General features: G+C 39.5%; 1 protein-coding gene across 1 annotated transcript; it reads right to left on the bottom strand.

The window, feature by feature from the left end:
- Window positions 1–7,642: 7,642 nt before the first annotated feature.
- LOC145547468 (olfactory receptor 1L8-like) lies at window positions 7,643–8,587 on the bottom strand. The gene has a single exon (XM_081597058.1). The coding sequence runs from the start codon at window positions 8,573–8,575 to the stop codon at window positions 7,643–7,645; it is 933 nt and encodes a 310-aa protein (XP_081453184.1). The 5' UTR covers window positions 8,576–8,587.
- Window positions 8,588–17,571: the final 8,984 nt, after the last annotated feature.

Genomic DNA, 17,571 nt, shown 5'->3' with positions numbered 1-17,571 from the left:
TGACTTGGGTCTAAGTTATGTGCAAGCTGTTTTGTTATTTCACATGCTCCAATTCCATTGTCCAAATCAGGAGACCCCAACAAGTCTTTATTTCCTCTTTTGATTACCATTAGCAATTGTAATTTCCCAAAGAATCTGTCTGCAATGCAGGGGACCTGGTTTCAATCCCTGGGTTGGGAAAATTCCCTGGAGAAGGGAATTGTTACACACTCCAGTATTCTTGCCTGATGAATTCCATGGACAGAGGAGTCTGGCAGGCGACAGTCCATGGTGCCACTAACACTTTCACTTTCACAGCAGGTGTGCAGGGAAAGCTTGTCATCCTCATGATCCATGATGTGGTCTTAGCTTCCCAAATCCATGGGCATCATAAGGACCTTATATTGCAAGCTGTTGGGACAGAAGAGTTTTCCTTTAGAATCCATCAGAGTGGTCTTCTTTGATTCAAGTTGCTTAGTTCCTATTCTGGGAAAAACTCTGCTTCCCTAATGGGAACATAGCAAAAAAAAAACAACCAACCATTTGCTTTGTGTAGTTCATGTTGTATTTTGGGAGATAGATCATCGACAAACAGAATATGTAACATTATATCAGGTAAGGAGAAGTTTTGTTAACAAAATCGGGTATTATAAGACAATGGAGATGGCTGGGTGGTGTGGATGGTGAAACACAGAAGTCACAGAACCATCATTCCTTCTAAAGCACATTCAGTTGTTATCCTATTGGATTTAACTTTGCAAGTCTGGGAAACTGGTAAGGGTTTGCTGAAACAACCAGCAGGGCAAGTCTAAGAAGAATGGTGAAGCTAGGTCAACATTGTTTTATTTTCCTTGTTTGGGCACAGAATGGGAAGCTAATCCTCCTTACCTCATGGCATGATATCATTTTGCAAGATTTTATGGAAGGAATATTTGTTCATGCATCTAGTGATTTGAGTGTATCAGTAGTTAAAGCAAAAAATAACAACCAGTGTTTACAAATACAAATACATATTCCCTATGAAACCTATGCTAAGCATTTGACTAAATCCCATATGAGGAACTGTGAAGCATGCATTGTTTCAGGAAACTAAGGTTAACAGAGGTGAAGCGGTTTGTTCATGGTTACTAGGAGTTGAATAGCAATCAGGTATCGAACACCAAGCTTATGCTCTTAAGTGTTATGGTACCTCTCCTCTAGTTTTGGTATACTTATTGTCTATCACAATCAGGCACAGACACTGTTTTCCTCATTTTGACAGTTTCCTACATGAATTACCCTTCCACCTCCCTTAACTGACAATGTTTCTTCTTCCATGATCAGAATCCATCTTTGGAGTTGCAAAAGAGTAGCCTATCTTTCTGTGAAGTAGAGATGGAGGAAGTTGAAATTTTGAATCTCCATGATAAACTAGCCAAAATCAGGTGGAAAAATTTGTCTATGTGTGACCGCTGTGTGTGGAGTTGGGGTCCTGCAGTGGACAGTGCCCTGGACTGAAGTTGAACTGCGGGAGTTTAATTTGTCCTCCATCACCTGTTCACAAACTCATTCTTGATGTTTAATGAATAGCAACTGAGATACTATGTCTATAAAGCAGTGTATCACACACTGATCAATATTTGAAGATGAGGTATTTATGAAAGGACTGCCTGGGGAATGTGGAATACAAAAATTAGTGGAGAGTTAGTGAATTAATGGGATTGGGTGCTGCAGGTCACAGATGTGAAGAACACATAGGTTGATGACTAGAAAAAAGGAGGCAGGTTTTGGATCTGAGAATCAGGAAGAATAGTTCTAAAAGCACAGGGTGAGTGGATCAGGCTGTGAATACGATGGGTTTTCTTTTCTTTCCCTTCTACTGGTGGGGTTTTACTTCCAATAAAACAAATGGTATAAATGGGTTAGAGATCAAACCGGTTGAACTAAAGACCAAATGCCACATGGAATTTCTACTTGGACCTTATGATGTCTCAATCTGTGAGATATTTGAAAGTATCTGGGAGAAAAAAAAGCAAGGTACCAAACTGGATTGGAGTAGCCAAGTGGGTAGACAGCTTCTGAAGCTCACCTCTATGTCCAGATGCTTTTCTTTCTTTCTCAGCCTCTCCAGAAGCTGATGTGCACCATGTCCGTTCATCAGGTCGTGTCTGCTTCTCAGTCAAAGCTCAGCTTCCTCATGTGTCTCCCATGAAATTCAGGGCTGATTGACAAAGAGACAAGCAGGGATGGAGGAGAAGCTGATATACTACTCCAAAGGGGTAACACATTTTCCTTCCCTGACCTCAACCTACCCCACCTTCTTTCTTAATGCCTGGTCCCTAACTCACTGCTGCTCTCCCAGCTCCAGATCTCAGAAGGCAGAGAGGCTCTGACTCAAGTGGGAGGACTCTCTTGATTGTGGCAACATAGCCAGCTTCTCACAAGTCTGAGGTTTGCTCTGTGGGCCTTTGAGATGCTTATTAGGCTAAGGATGTTATGGTGTGATGACTTCTCTAGGGGGTTTGTCTCCAAGGGGACAGAGGACCCCTGAGGCTTCCTGTTTAGATGTTGAGACTGATCTTTGAGCTTCTTAACCTCTCTGTGACATCTCAAGGGCATGCTTCTGTTTTCTAAACTATGAGTTATGAGCGATGAACAGATATTTATGTAGGTGAATACTTTAATTTTGGGGGATTCAGATGTCTACCAAGGTGTATTCTAGATCTGGGGAAGACAAGTCAAAATGAGAAGGTTGCAATTTTTAGGATATTCAGTGAGGGGTAGTTCAATGGTGTGAATGTGCTTTCCAGTGTCTGGGGAGGCACATGGATTAGACATTTTTGTATGTGGGATTAGGCTAATGTGAGTGTATATATGTTTAAATCACAGGGTCAGGCAATGGTTATTATCATATAGCAAAGGGACTTTGGATCAAATAATGCATATGTTTTCAGAGTTTAGTCTCAGAGTTTTGGGGTTCAGTTCAGTTCAGTCGCTCAGTCATGTCTGACTCTTTGTGACCCCATGAACCACAGTACACCAGGCCTCCCTGTCCATCACCAACTGCAGGAGTCTACCCAAACCCATGTCCATTGAGTCGGTGATGCCATCCAACCATCTCATCCTCTGTTGTCCCCTTCTCCTCCTACCCTCAGTCTTTCCTAGAATTAGGGTCTTTTCAAATGAGTCCGTTCTTTGCATCAGCTCTTTGCATCATGGTCAAAGTGTTGGAGTTTCAGCTTCAACATCAGTCCTTCCAACAAACACCCAGGACTGATCTCCTTTAGGATGGACTGGTTGGATCTCCTTGCAGTCCAAGTGACTCTCAAGAGTCTTCTCCAACACCACAGTTCAAAAGCATCAATTCTTCGGTGCTCAGCTTTCTTTATAGTCCAACTCTCACATCCATACATGACTACTGGAAAAACCATAGCCTTGACTAGATGGACCTTTGTTGACAAAGTAATGTATCTGCCTTTTAATATGCTGTCTGCTGCTGCCGCTGCTATGTCGCTCCAGCCATGTCCAACTCTGTGCGACCTCATGGACTGCAGCCTACCAGGCTCCTCCATCCGTGGGATTTTCCAGGCAAGAGTACTGGAGTGGGTTGCCATTGCCTTCTCTGAATATGCTGTCTAGGTTGGTCATGATTTCCCTTCCAAGGAGTAAGCATCTTTTAATTTTATGGCTGCAATCATCATCTGCTGTGATTTTGGAGCCCCCCAAAATAAAGTCTGCCACTGTAGCCACTGTTTCCCCATCTATTTGCCATGAAGTGTTGGGACCGGATGCCATGATCTTAGTTTTTTGAATGTTGAGCTTTAAGCCAACTTTTTCACTCTCTTGTTTCACTTTCATCAAGAGGCTCTTTAGTTCTTCACTTTCTGCCATAAGGGTGGTGTCATCTGCATATCTGAGGTTATTGATATTTCTCCCGGCAATCTTGATTCCAGCTTGTGCTTCCTCCAGCCTAGCGTTTCTCATGATGTACTCTGCATATAGCGATGAGGAAAAGAGATACTTGTTAGAATGCTGGTCTTGCCTCTTAGCAGCTGCTTTTGAGAAGTTACTTATCCTCTATGAACCTCCGATTGTTCCTCTGCTAAATGAAGATATAACTCTTCTTGGCACTGAAATCAGAGAGCAAATTTCCTTTTGGATTTTATACAGAGAATACTTGTATATTTTGGTGAATATCATTCACAGCAAGGTTATAGGGAAAAAAGTACTTTCTGCTACTGCTCTCAGAATAAACCAGTGCTTCATACAACACATGTGTGTCTTTTTCCTTACCTGTGAGTTTAATTTAAAATTTTTATCTACATATTAAGAGTAAATACTATAAAGACAGAAAGTCCTGGGTTTGGGTCCTACATCTTCTAATTACTATTCATGTAGCTGTCTTTCTTTCTATTCATTTAATCTCTTGACAAATATTGTTTATTTCCAATTTATTGAGAAATAATGGACATAGAATATTGTTTAATGTGTACAGCACAGTGCTTTGACAGATGTATTTATTGCAAAATGATGACCACAATGTTAGTTAACATATCCATAGTTTTGATTTTTGTAGTGACAACTTTTAAAATCGATTGTCATAACAATTTTCAAATGTACAGCACAGTCTTGTTAAACCTAATCACCTTGCTGTATCTTTACTTGAACTATATAGATGATAGCAAATTGTTTCCCAAAGTGACTGTACCAATTATTATGCTACTAACAGCGTAATTTTATATTGCTTCATATTTTCTTAAACCCTTCATATTTATCCTCAGAATTCTAATTTTTATTATCTGTTGGTGTGCAATGGCTTCCCATTTTGATTTAATTTGAATTTCTCTGATTATTAAAATAACACATCATATTTTCATATGATTATTGGTTATTTAGATTTTCTTCTCTTTTGTGAAATGTTTATTGAATTTTTTTTCATAGACCCTCATCTCCCTCAGCCCCCAGCTTTGCCTGTTTTTCTTACTGATTTCTAGGGATCTTTATGTACTCTTAATCTGAATGTTTTATTGGTTTTATGAATTTCAAATACCTTTTACTATTTTGTTGTTTGTCTTTTTCTGCTATGATGTCTTTGATATTAGCATAGTCTAATTTACAATTTTCTTTTATGGTTAGTGCTTACTTTCTGTTTCTTATTAAAGAAATATTTTTCTATCTTAAGGAAAAAAGATATTCTCCTCTATTACTTTCTAAAAATTTTTAGTTTTTGGTTTTCATATGTAAGTTTGTAATTCATCAGGAGTAAATTTTTGCATATGGTATGTGGTAAGAATCCAATTTCATTTTCTCATGTGATTTTCCAACTCTCTTAAGCTGCTCTCAAGAAAAGATGCGCCTCATTCATGTCAAGTGTATACCAACAGGGGGAGGGGTGTGTGTGTTTATGGGCTCTCTATTTTATAGCAGCTGTCTTGTTTGTCTAGTCTTTCACCAATATCCACATAGCTTTCATTACAATAGGTCTATAGTGGGTCTTGATATCTAGTAGACTAGTATTTTCTTAATCAGTATGTGGCATCACCTGAGGGCTTGTTAGAAATGAAAATTCTTGGACCTCACTGAGACTACTCAAGGCACATAGCCATAGCTCCATGGCCATGCCCAGTCTTGGAGAAAAGTGTAACATCAGGATTTTCTCTTCCAAACCCAAAGTGTTGATAGCAAAAACCCTATGTTGTGTAGAAGTGCGATTGTTTCATGCATGAAGTGTTTCCTCTTTATCTAGTTCATCAAAATGAGAATCAGACCATTCAATGGAGGGTCCCATTGGTGATCCGGCCTCTTTTATATCAGCTCTTTCCTATCATGATGTGATGTTATTGCTACTTAAACAAAACAAAACTCAATGATGATGAACAACTACACTACTCTTAACTTTGGTGTTTATTTTTACAAAAAAATATATTCCTTGTTTAAAAATTGTGATGCTAAAAAATGCACAAATTTGAAAGCACACATTATTTCCTTCTAGTCTTTTGTATAATGGTATATGTGTGTGTGTGTGTGTGTGTGTGTGTGTGTGTGTGTGTATAAGGGTGTATGTTTTCTTACTGGGTATATAATCTCACCAGATACACAAAAATATACCCCCCGCCCACACACACAGATATATACCTTTTTTTTTTTTTACCCTAACAGATTTACTCATAGACATTTTGGTTTATATTCATAATGGCTTTTCAGGTCAGTCCAAGAGATATGCCTTCTTATGGATACCTATTACAGATTATTTCTCTCTATGGAAAAATTGAACCACTATTTATCTATTTCTCTATTGACAGGCATTTAGATTATTTCTAATTTTTCTAAGTTTTTCTATTATGAAAAATGCTGCAATCAGTGAGTGTCTGTATACATGTAGATTATACAGTTGATATAGCATTACTGAAGGCTTGAGTCCAGAAATACAAATAATGGGACATAAAGAGTGGTCAGGAATTTTCAATCATGCAGCTTCCCACATAAAGACCAGGTTAGTCTTTTCTACGGGGTGCTCCTTAAAATGCAGATTCACAGGCCCCATGAGACCTATTGAATAATAGCTCCAGGAAGAACATAGAAGAATAATAAATGATAAAATATTCAGATGTAAAATAAAGTATAAAATCACTGAGTAATAATAGAGAATAAAGGAAGAAACAGAAGTGAACAGAATAAAGTCCTTGCCTAGACGGCTCTACTTCCCAGAGCACCCAGTATGTCTCTGAATGGTTCTAGAAGTTCCTAGTTATATCTGCCTTTAACGTTCACATGTGGGTTTTAATACTCTCCTTAGAATCATTAATTCTAAGTACATAGAATTAATGTATATACTTTCTCTGGGAAGCAGACAGATCTGGATGATTATGATGGTGGCAATAGAGGAATCTCTAAGGGAACTGAAGCTAAGAGAGGGGACAAGACTAGTGTCTTGAAGCATGTGTGAGGCACCAGAGGACCAGGGTAGAGACCCAGAGGCAACTCAGCCTCATGGACACTGGCCTGATAATCAGGGCAGTTGTGTGCTGACTACTAGGTCACCTGGCTAAGCGGGGCTAAGAGTTGGGCTTTTGTTCACTACAGAGCCCAGAACATTGTGCTGTCAACAATATGGAAGAAGGAAGACGCACAATCCCTGGGTAACTGTTGCACTAGACACACTCCTCGTTTGGTGGAAGTTTCAGTTTCTTAAGAGTCTCAATCCTGTCACTCTCTCTTTGCTTCTTCTTTTTTGAATCACTGCAACGACTTTCAAAAAGCTAGTTTATTACAGATTACGTTGAGCGCCACATTATATTAAGGGAATCAAAAGTTATTGAACAGATATATGTTAAGTTTTAGGAAATTTTGTGGGGAACAAAGGTTTCAACAGCATTTGAAGCAGTGAAAAAGATGTGGTTTCCTGGAGAAGAGGAAGACAGGAAGAGAGATGCTAATATATGAAAACTGGAAGCCAAGATTTTGGTAGACCTGGAGCCTATTACTGAATCATCATAAAGTCTCCATGGTTAGTAGTTGTATGGGTAAAGAAGTGGACACAACCCCATATCCATGACACATGTGAGTCATATCTGCTGACCTACAAGAGTTTATTATGTGTACCAGGAACCAGCAGAAACAGGATCTAGAGCCTCAGAGAAACCCATGAACATATCCCCAAAAGACTAGGATTTCCTCCTTCTGGCTAGGATTTCCTCCTGCCCATCAGCTTCCCCAGGCCCCTCTTCATGTCTTTGTTTCTCAGACTGTAAATGAAAGGGTTGAGCATGGAGGACAGAACTGTGTAGACAAGTGTAGCCACTTGGTCCCGAACAGTGTAGCTGGACAAGGGCTGTAAATAGACATAAAAGATGCTTCCATAAAACAGGATCACCACAGTCAAGTGGGAGCCACAGGTGGAGAAGGCTTTGCATTTCCCTGCAGCTGAGGGGATCCTGAGAACTGCTACCAGGATTCGCACGTAAGAGAAAACAATGCATAGGAAGGGGGTCACCCAAAACACCAGTCCTTCCGTCTTTAATGTGAGATCATTGACAAATATAGAGGAGCAGGACAATTTCAGCAGAGGGTTGATGTCGCAGAGGAAGTGGTGGACAACATTGGAGTTGCAGAAGGTGAGCTGATTCAGCAGAAGTACGTGTAAGAGTGAGTGGAGGTGAGGCAGTGAGCAGGAGAAGGCCACCAGCAGGACACAGGGGCGGCGGCTGATGGTGGTAACATAGTGGAAGGGATCACAGATGGCCACATAGCGGTCATAGGCCATGGCTGCCAGAAGACAGTTATCAGTGTTGCCGAAAACATATATAAAATACATCTGGGTCAGACATCCAGCATAGAAGATGGTCTTCTTCTCCGTCAGGAAGTTCACCAGCATCCTGGGGACAATGGTTGTTGTATACCAAATGTCAGTGAAAGACAAGACACTCAAGAAGACATACATGGGGGCGTGCAGTTGGGGGTCAGAGCAGATGGCCAGGATGATGAGCAGGTTCCCTGTTATGGTGACCAGGTACATGATGAGGAAGAGGATGAAGAGTGGCTTCTGGTCCTCAGGCCGGGTGGAGAGTCCCAGGAGGATGAACTCAGAGACACTGCTGGTTTGGTTGAGTCTTTCCATTGACTTGGGTCTAGTTAGATGCAGGAAGGTTTGTTATTTATCATGCTCCATTTCCACAGCCCAAATCACAAGAACCCAGCAAGTCTTTGTTTCCTCTGTTTGGTCACTATTAGCAGCTGTGCTGGGAAAGCTTGTTACCCTCATGGTTTTGATGTGGTCCTCCGTTCCCAAATCCATGTTATCATAAGGGCCTTATGTTGAAACCAGAAGGAACAGAAGAAGAGTTTTCCTTTAGAAACCTCTAATTCAAGTTCCTTAGTTCCTAGTCTGGGAAATCTAAGAAATTCCTATTGCTGGGAATACAGTAACAAAGCAGAAATCTTTGCCTTTATGTAATTCATGTAGCTTGGTTGTTAGGTCAGATTATTACAAACAGTATATGTAATATAATATCAAATAGCAATACATTTGTTAAAAAATAGGGTATTAATAGTGTAAGAGGATAGAGATCATTGGGGGTGGGGAGTATTTTAGATATTGAAGTCATAGGACACCCATTCTTTATCAAAGCAATTTCAGTTGTTATAAAATTAAACTTTATCTTTGCATGTCTTCAAAAGAAATAAGCATTTGCCAAAATAATCAACAGGGAATATCTGAGAGGAATGTTGAACCCAGTTCAACAGTGTTTCTTTCCTTGTCTGGACACAGAATGAGAGGTTGGCCCTCCTTAGCTCACGGCTGCTATCATCAGTCTGTGCAAGCCTCCCTCTATTGTAAATCATCCTTCCCTTCATCAATCCCCTGTCCTAAACCACTTTTGTACAGAAGGGCATCTATTGTTAACTATACAATTCATGTTTTAAAATTTCTTCTCTCACATATTTATTCAAAGATACCTATGAGAAACATGTAAGTATGTGTTTTCCAGTCATACCCAGTTACCTAATAATGGACATCAAGATTGCCTCTCTTGCCACTACAAAATACTCTATAATGATAGATCTTACATCAGCAAACGTTCTTTAAAGAAATTTTTTAGAGCCAGCATATTCATCCATACTTTGTGAATTACACATTACATTGGAAGTTTCAAACATTTTGAGACATTGGTTATTTATAAATTCTTGGTTACCATAAAAATCTCTACAATGAATATACTTATATCATTAAAGTGTTTAAACTGATTTTCAGAGGCAGTGTATTCTTTAATACATTTTAAATGGACATATTGCACTGGAACTTTGAGGCATTTTAAAGCCGTGTGTGTGTGTGTGTGTGTGTGTTTGTGTGTGTGTGTATGTGCTCAGTCGCTCAGTCGTGTCCAACTCATTGAGGCCCCATGGACTATATAGCCTGCCAGGCTCCTCTGCCCATAGAGTTTTCCAGGCAAGAATACTGGAGTGAGGTGCCATTCCCTTCTCTGGGAGAACTTCGCAGGGATTGAATCCACGTCTCTTACATCTCCTGCACTGGCAGGCAGATCCTTTACCACTAGCAAAACCTGGGAAGGCCTTAAAGTCTTATATTATATATTAATTTATTTATTGATATATTAATTTATCTAACATTGTTAAATTAATATGTTGCTTCATTTACAATTAACTGCTTATATTATAAGTTATCAAACATCTTTAAACTTCAAATACTTCATGTGTAATATTGGACACAAATATTCACATTCTCATGAAGATTTAATGAAATAACAAATGAAAACACTTAGAAGAGAGACAAGCATGCTGTCAGCACGCAGGAGAAGCTGTTGAGCCTCATCAGTCCCTGTGTCACCTTCTTTTATCTTCTATTTCTTGATGTTCTCAAAATCAATTAATTTATGTACATAAAGCATCACATCCCTCACTGCCAAATTGTCAGGCTAATTTCAGGATTTTGCAAGTTTTTATGGAAGGAATATTTGTTTATGCATTGAATAATTGGATGAATCAGTAATTAAAGTTAATAATAATGACCAATATTTGTGAGTAAGTATTATGTATCAAGTATATATTAAGCATCCTACTAAATCCTAAGGAATTATGAAGCATTTTAAGAGACTAAGGCTTACAGAGTTGAAGTGGTTTGCTGAAGTTCACTAAGGACATTAAGGTTTCCCTGATAGCTCAGTTGGTAAAGAATCTACCTGCAAAGTGGGATACCTGGGTTCAATCTCTGGGTTGGGAAGATCCCCTGGAGAAGGGAAAGGCTCCAGTATTCTGGCCTGGAGAGTTCCACGGACTGTATAGTCCATGGGGTTGCAAAAAGTCGGACACGACTGAGCGACTTTCATTTTCACTTTCAAGGACGTGAAGAGCAATCAGAACTCCAAGCTGGCTCACTGTAAGTTTATGCTCTCCAGTATTATGCTACCCCTCCTCTAGGTTTGGTATGTTAATTGTCTATCACAATCAACATAGGCACTATTTTTATTGTTTTGATAATTTCCTACATGGTTTGCCCTTCTATCCTCCTTATCTGACATGCTTTCTTCTCCCATATTCATACTTTATCCTTGTATTTGATAGAGAGGTGGCCTATCTTTCTGTGTTGTAGAGATGGTGGAATTTGAAATTTTGAATATCCATGATCAACTGGCCAAATCGGGTGGAAAATTTGGCCATGCATGACTAGGGCCTGTCTGGTGTTAGTGTTGGAGTGGTGCAGTGAGCAGTGCCCTCTGCTGAAGACAAAAAGTGAGGGGTTTGATTTATTCTGCATCATCTGCTCACAAGCTGGTTTCTGATGTTTTATGAATAATAAGAGAGACATCATGTCTGTAAAGCAGTACATCACATACAGATCAATATTAAAAAGTGAGTCATTTGTGAAAGGGCTGCCTGGGGAATGTGCAATACAAAAATTAGTGGAGATTTGGTGAATTAATGGGATTGGTTGCTCTAGGTCAGAGAAGTGAGGAACACCCAGGCTGATGACTTGAAACAAGGAGCAAGATTTCTGATTGGAGAATTAGGAAGAACATTCTAAAAGCAGAGGATGAGTGGATCAGGCGAAGATTCCAATCTTTTTTTTTTCTCTTTTCTTTCTGCTGGTGTGGTTTTGTTTCCACAAAAACAAATGGTATATATGGCCTAGAAGTCCAACTGGATGGACTTAAAACCAAATTCCAAAAGGAAGTTTTACCTCCATGGACCTGTGACTACTCAATCTGTGAAACATTTGAAAGTATCAGGGAGAAAAGAGTAAGGTACCAAACTGGGTTGGAGTAGCCAAGTGAGTGGCCAGCTTCTGAAGCTCACCTCCACGTCCAGATGCTTTTCTTTCCTTCCCAACCGCTCCAGAAGATGATGTGCACCACGTCTGTTAATCAGGTCAAGTCTGCTTCTCAGCCAAAGCTCAGCTTCTGCATGTGTCTTCCATGTACTTCTGGACTGATCGACAAGGAGAGAAGCAGGGATGGAGGAGGAGCTGATATACTGCTCCAAAGGGACAACACGTTTTCCTTTCCTGACCTCAACCCCGACTTCTTACCTAACACCTGGTCCCTAGCTCACTACTGCTTCTGCCAGCTCCAGATCTCAGAAGGCAGAGATGCTCTGACTCAAGTGGGAGGACTCTCCTGATTGAGAAAGCCCAGCCAGCTTCTCATGAGTCTGAGGTCTGCTCTGCTGGCCTCTGGGGTACTCGTTAGGCTGACATTGTTGAGGTGTGATGGCCTCTCCAAAGAGTTTGTCCTGGGATCTATGTAGGCAGAGAAAGCAGAATAGGAATCACAACTAGCACTGCTGACTCCAAGGGGACAGGGGACCCTTGAGATTTCCTGTTCAGATGTTGGGACTAATATCAGAGCTTCTGAACCTCAGTGCACTATCTCATTCGCCTGTTTCAGTTTCCCCAACTGATGTTTTATCAAGGATGGACAAATACTCATTGGGGTGAATATCTTTATTTTAGGAGATTCAAATGTGTATTCTAGATCCTGGCAGGTCATCGGTTAACATATTGGAAGGTTAAAGCTTTCAGGGGATGCAGTGGGAGGTCTGTGTGCTGTCAGTGTCTGTGCTGTCCAGTCTCTGGGTTTGCATGTGGACTAGACATTTTTCCATGTGGTATGCAGTTAACGTTTATGTGTGTTTAAAGCCCAGAGCCATTCAAAGGAGATTGTCAAATGTAGCAAATAATGGGTGTTGGATAAAAATGCATGTGTTTTCAGAGTTTAGTCTCAGAGCAATGTTTGAAGTTTAGTGTTGAGGAAAAGAGATATTTATTAGAATGCTGCCTTTTTCTGTTAGTAGTTAGGTTTAAGAAGTTACTTAGCCTTCAGAAGCCTCAGTGTCTTCCTTTATTAAATGAGGGTAAAACTGCTTCTTGGCATGAATATTGGAGAGAAAATTAACTTTTGAATTTTATACAGAAAATATTGTGTATTTTGGTGAACATCATCCATAGTAAAGTTATAGGAAAGAAAGTACATTCGGCTACTGCCCTCAAAATAAACCACTGCCTCATGCAATACCCATGGGTCCTTTTCCTTTGTGGTGAGTTTATTTTTAAACTTGAGTCTACATATTAAGAGTAAATAATGTAGAGACAGAAAGTCTTGGCTTTTGGTCTTGTCTCCTCCACTTACTATTCATGTTTCTGTCTTTCTTTCTATTCATTCATCCTCTTGACAAGTATTATTTATTTATTCCAGCTTTATTGAGATATAATGGACATATGACTCTGTTTAAGGTGTCCAACACAGTGTTTTGATACATGTTTTATTACAGAATGATTACCACAATAATGATAGTTAACATGCATAGTTACAATGTTTGTAGTGACAACTTTTAAAATCTATTGTCGTAACAACTTCAAATATATAACACAGTCTTGTTACACCAAGTCATCATGCTGTATCTTTACCTGTACTATATAGATGATAACAAATTGTTTCACAAATTGACTGTACCAACTTATATTTCTAATTCTCTGGTGGCTCAAATGATAAGGAATCTGCCTGCAGTACAGGAAACCCAGGTTCAATCCCTGGGTCAGGAAGATCCCCTGGAGAAGGGAATGGCTTCCCACTGCAGTATTCTTGCCTGGAGAATTCCATGGACAGAGGAGCTACAGTCCATGGGATCGTGAAGAACTGGACACAACCGGGCAACTAACATACACTCACATATTCCTCTAGAGCACAATTTTATATTTCTAAATATTTTTTTAAACCCTTAATAGTTATCCTCAGAATTCTAGCTTTGTTATCTATTGGTGTGCAATGGCTTCCCATTATGGTTTAATCTAAATTTCTCTGATTATTAATGAAAAGCAGCATCTTTTCATGATTATTTGTCATTTAGATTTTCTTCTCTTTTGTGAAAATGTTTATTCAATCATTTCTCATGGATGCCCATCCCCCTCAACCTCTGGCTTTGCCTGCTTTTCATACTAATTTCTTGGGATCTTTAGGTATTCTTAATCTGAGTGCTTTGCTGGTTTTGTGAATTTCAAATATCACTTACCATTCTGTTATTTGTCTTTTTCTTCTATGACATGCTTTGATTTTAACATATGCTACTGGAGATCAGTGGAGAAATAACTCCAGAAAGAATGATGGGATGGAGCCAAAGCAAAAACAATACCCATTTGTGGATGTGACTGGTGATAGAAGCAAGATCTGATGCTGTAAAGAGCAATATTGCATAGGAACCTAGAATGTTAGGTCCATGAATCAAGGCAAATTGGAAGTGATCAAACAGGAGATTGCAAGAGTGAACGTTGACGTTCTAGGAATCAGCGAACTAAGATGGACTGGAATGGGTGAATTTAACTCAGATGACCATTATATCTACTACTGTGGGCAGGAATCCCTTAGAAGAAATGGAGTAGCCATCATGGTCAACAAAAGAGTCCGAAATGCAGTACTTGGATGAAATCTCAAAAACGACAGAATGATCTCTGTTCGTTTCCAAGGCAATCCATTCAATATCACGGTAATCCAAGTCTATGCCCTGACCAGTAACGCTGAAGAAGCTGAAGTAGAACAGTTCTATGAACCTACAAGACATTTTAGAACTAAAACCCAAAAAAGATGTCCTTTTCATTATAGGGGACTGGAATGCAAAAGTAGGAAGTCAGGAAACACCTGGAGTAACAGGCAAATTTGACCTTGGAGTATAGAATGAAGCAGGGCAAAGGCTAATAGAGTTTTGCCAAGAGAACGCACTGGTCATAGCAAACACCCTCTTCCAACAACACAAGAGAAGACTACACATGGACATCACCAGATGGTCAACACCGAAATCAGATTGATTATATTCTTTGTAGCCAAATATGGAGAAGCTCTATACAGTCAGGAAAACAAGACCGGGAGCTGACTGGCTCAGATCATGAACTCCTTATTGCCAAATTCAGACTTAAATTGAAGAAAGTAGGGAAAACCACTAGACCATTCAGGTATGATCTAAACCAAATCCCTTATGACTATACAGTGGTAGTAAGAAGATTCCACAGGCTGCGGAGCAACTGAGACCACGCTCTACAAATTACTGAACCCATGCCCAGAGCCCGTGCCCCACAACGAGAGAAGCCACCACAATGAGAAGCCCGTGCACAGAGGGAGAGTAGTCCCATTCACAGCAGCTGGAGAAGTCCATGCAGCAACGAAGACCCAGCACAACCAAAAATAAACAAATAAAATAAATACAATTTTTTTAAAAGTCCCTGTTAGTTTTCTCTAGGGGCTGCTTATTGAAGTGCAGATTCACAAGCCCCACATGTGACCTACTGAATAGTAACCCTGGGAAGACGGTAGGAGAATAGTATTGATAAGCGATAAAATATTGTTATAAAATAAAGCCTAAAATCACAGAGTAAATAATGGAGAATAAAGGATGAAACAAAAATGAAGAGAACAAAGTCCTTGCCTAGGTGACTCTCTACTTCCCAGAGCAGCCTAACATATCCCTGCATGGTACTGGGAGCTCTTAGTTACATCTCCCGTCAGTGCTCACATATGAGTTGTAAGTCTCTGCTCAAAAGCTACTGGGAATAATTCTAAGTACACACAACTCTTTCCCTGGGAAGTAGACAGGTATTAATGGTTATGATGGTGGCAATAGAGGAATCTCTAAGGGGAACTGAAGCTTCAAGAGAGGGGTCAAGAGGACCAGTGTGCTTTGAGACTCAAATATCAGATGACCAAAGTAGAGACCCAGAGGCAACTCAGCCTCATGCACCCTGGCCTGATTATCAGGGCAGTTTTGTGCTGAACTACTAGGTCACTTGGCTAAGCAGGGAAAGAGTTGAACTTTTGTTCACTACATTGCCCAGAACACCCTGTGGCCAAACACATAGAAGAAGGAAGAGACACAATCCCTGTATAACTGTTGGACAAGACACATTCCTCACTTGGTGGAAGTTCAGTTTTATAAGTGTCTCAATCATGTCACTCTCCGTCTAGCTGCTTCTTTTTTCTAAATCGCTGCAACAATTTTCAAAAAACTAGTTCATCACAGAAATTTCACTAAAAGCAGAAGGATATTAAGGGAATCAAAAGTTATTGAACAGATGTAAATCAGTTACAGGAAATTTCGGGGGAAGACCTAGGTTTCAACAGCACTTAAAGCAAATGAATAAAGATGTGGTTTCCTGGAGAAGAGGAAGGTAGGAAGAGAGATGTAGATATATGAAAACTGGAAGTCAAGATTGTGGTAGACCTAAATCCTATTACTGAATCATCATAAAGTCTCCATGGTTGATAGTTGCATGTGTAAAGAAGTGGACACAATCCAACATCTATGACATATGTGAGTCATACTTGCTGACTTACAAGAGTTTGCTGTTTGTATCAGAAACCAGCAGCAAAACCTATGAACATGTCCAGAAAGCTTCTGGCTAGGATTTCCTCCTGCCCATCAGCTTCCCCAGGCCCCTCTTTGTTTCTCAAACTATAGATGAAAGGGTTGAGCATGGAGGACAGGACAAAAAGAACAAATACAAAAAGAACATGTTCCCATTTAACAAATTCTGATGTTACAAATATGCACAAACTTCTAGTCTGTTGTATGAGTATATGTGTGTGTGTGTGTGTGTGTGTGTGTGTGTGTGTGTGTCTGAGGGTATATGTTTTCTTACTGCATATAAAATCTCACCAGATACACAAAAATACACACACTCTCTCTCTCTCACACACACATACATTTTTTTTTTTACCCTAACAGGTTTACTTATAAACATTTTGGTCTATATTCGTAATGGCTTTTAGGCCAGTGCTAGAGATATACCTATTACAGGTTATTTCTCTCTATGGAAAAATTGAACCCTATTTATCTATTTCTATATTGATGGGCATTTAGATTATTCTAATTTTTTCTATTATGAAAAATGCTGTAATAAGTGTCTGTATATATGTAGATTATACACTTGATATAGCATTACTGAAGGCATGAGTTCCGAAATACAAACAATGGGACATAGGGAGTGGTCAGAAATTTTCAGTCATGCAGCTTCCCACATAAAGACCTGATTAGTTATTCTAGGAGGTGCTCCTTAAAATGCAGATTCACAGGCCTGCATGAGACCTATTGCATAATAGCTCCACAGAGAATGTAGAAGAATAATAAATGATAAAATATTCAGATATAAAATAAAGCCTAAAATCACTCTATTTTTTAAATTTAAAAATTTTAAATTTAAAATTATTTTAAAAATACTTATTTTAAAATTATTATTAGAGTAATAATAGAGAATAAATGAAGAAACAAAAGTGAACAGAATAAAGTCCTTTCCTAGATAACGCTACTTCCCAGAGCACCCCAGTATGTCTCTGTCTGGTTTTAGAAGGTCCTAATTTTATCTGCATTTAACATTCAGATGTGGGTTTTAATACTCTCATTAGAATAATTAATTATAAGTACATACAACAACTCTTTCCCTGGGAAGCAGACAGATCTGGTTGGTTATCATGGTGGCAATAGGGGAATCTATAAGGGGAACTGAAGCTAAGAGAGGGGACAAGACCAGTGCCTTGAGGCACAAATACCAGATGACCAGGGTAGGGAGCCAGAGGCAACTCAGCTTCATGCACCCTGGCCTAATTATCAGGGCAGTTG

The sequence above is a fragment of the Giraffa tippelskirchi genome, chromosome 4 (assembly GCF_054371585.1).
Source record: "Giraffa tippelskirchi isolate mGirTip1 chromosome 4, T2T-mGirTip1v1.2.pri, whole genome shotgun sequence".
Lineage (NCBI taxonomy): Eukaryota > Metazoa > Chordata > Mammalia > Artiodactyla > Giraffidae > Giraffa > Giraffa tippelskirchi.
Note: the sequence above shows the minus strand (reverse complement) of the source record. Positions and strands in the feature narration are given on the sequence as shown.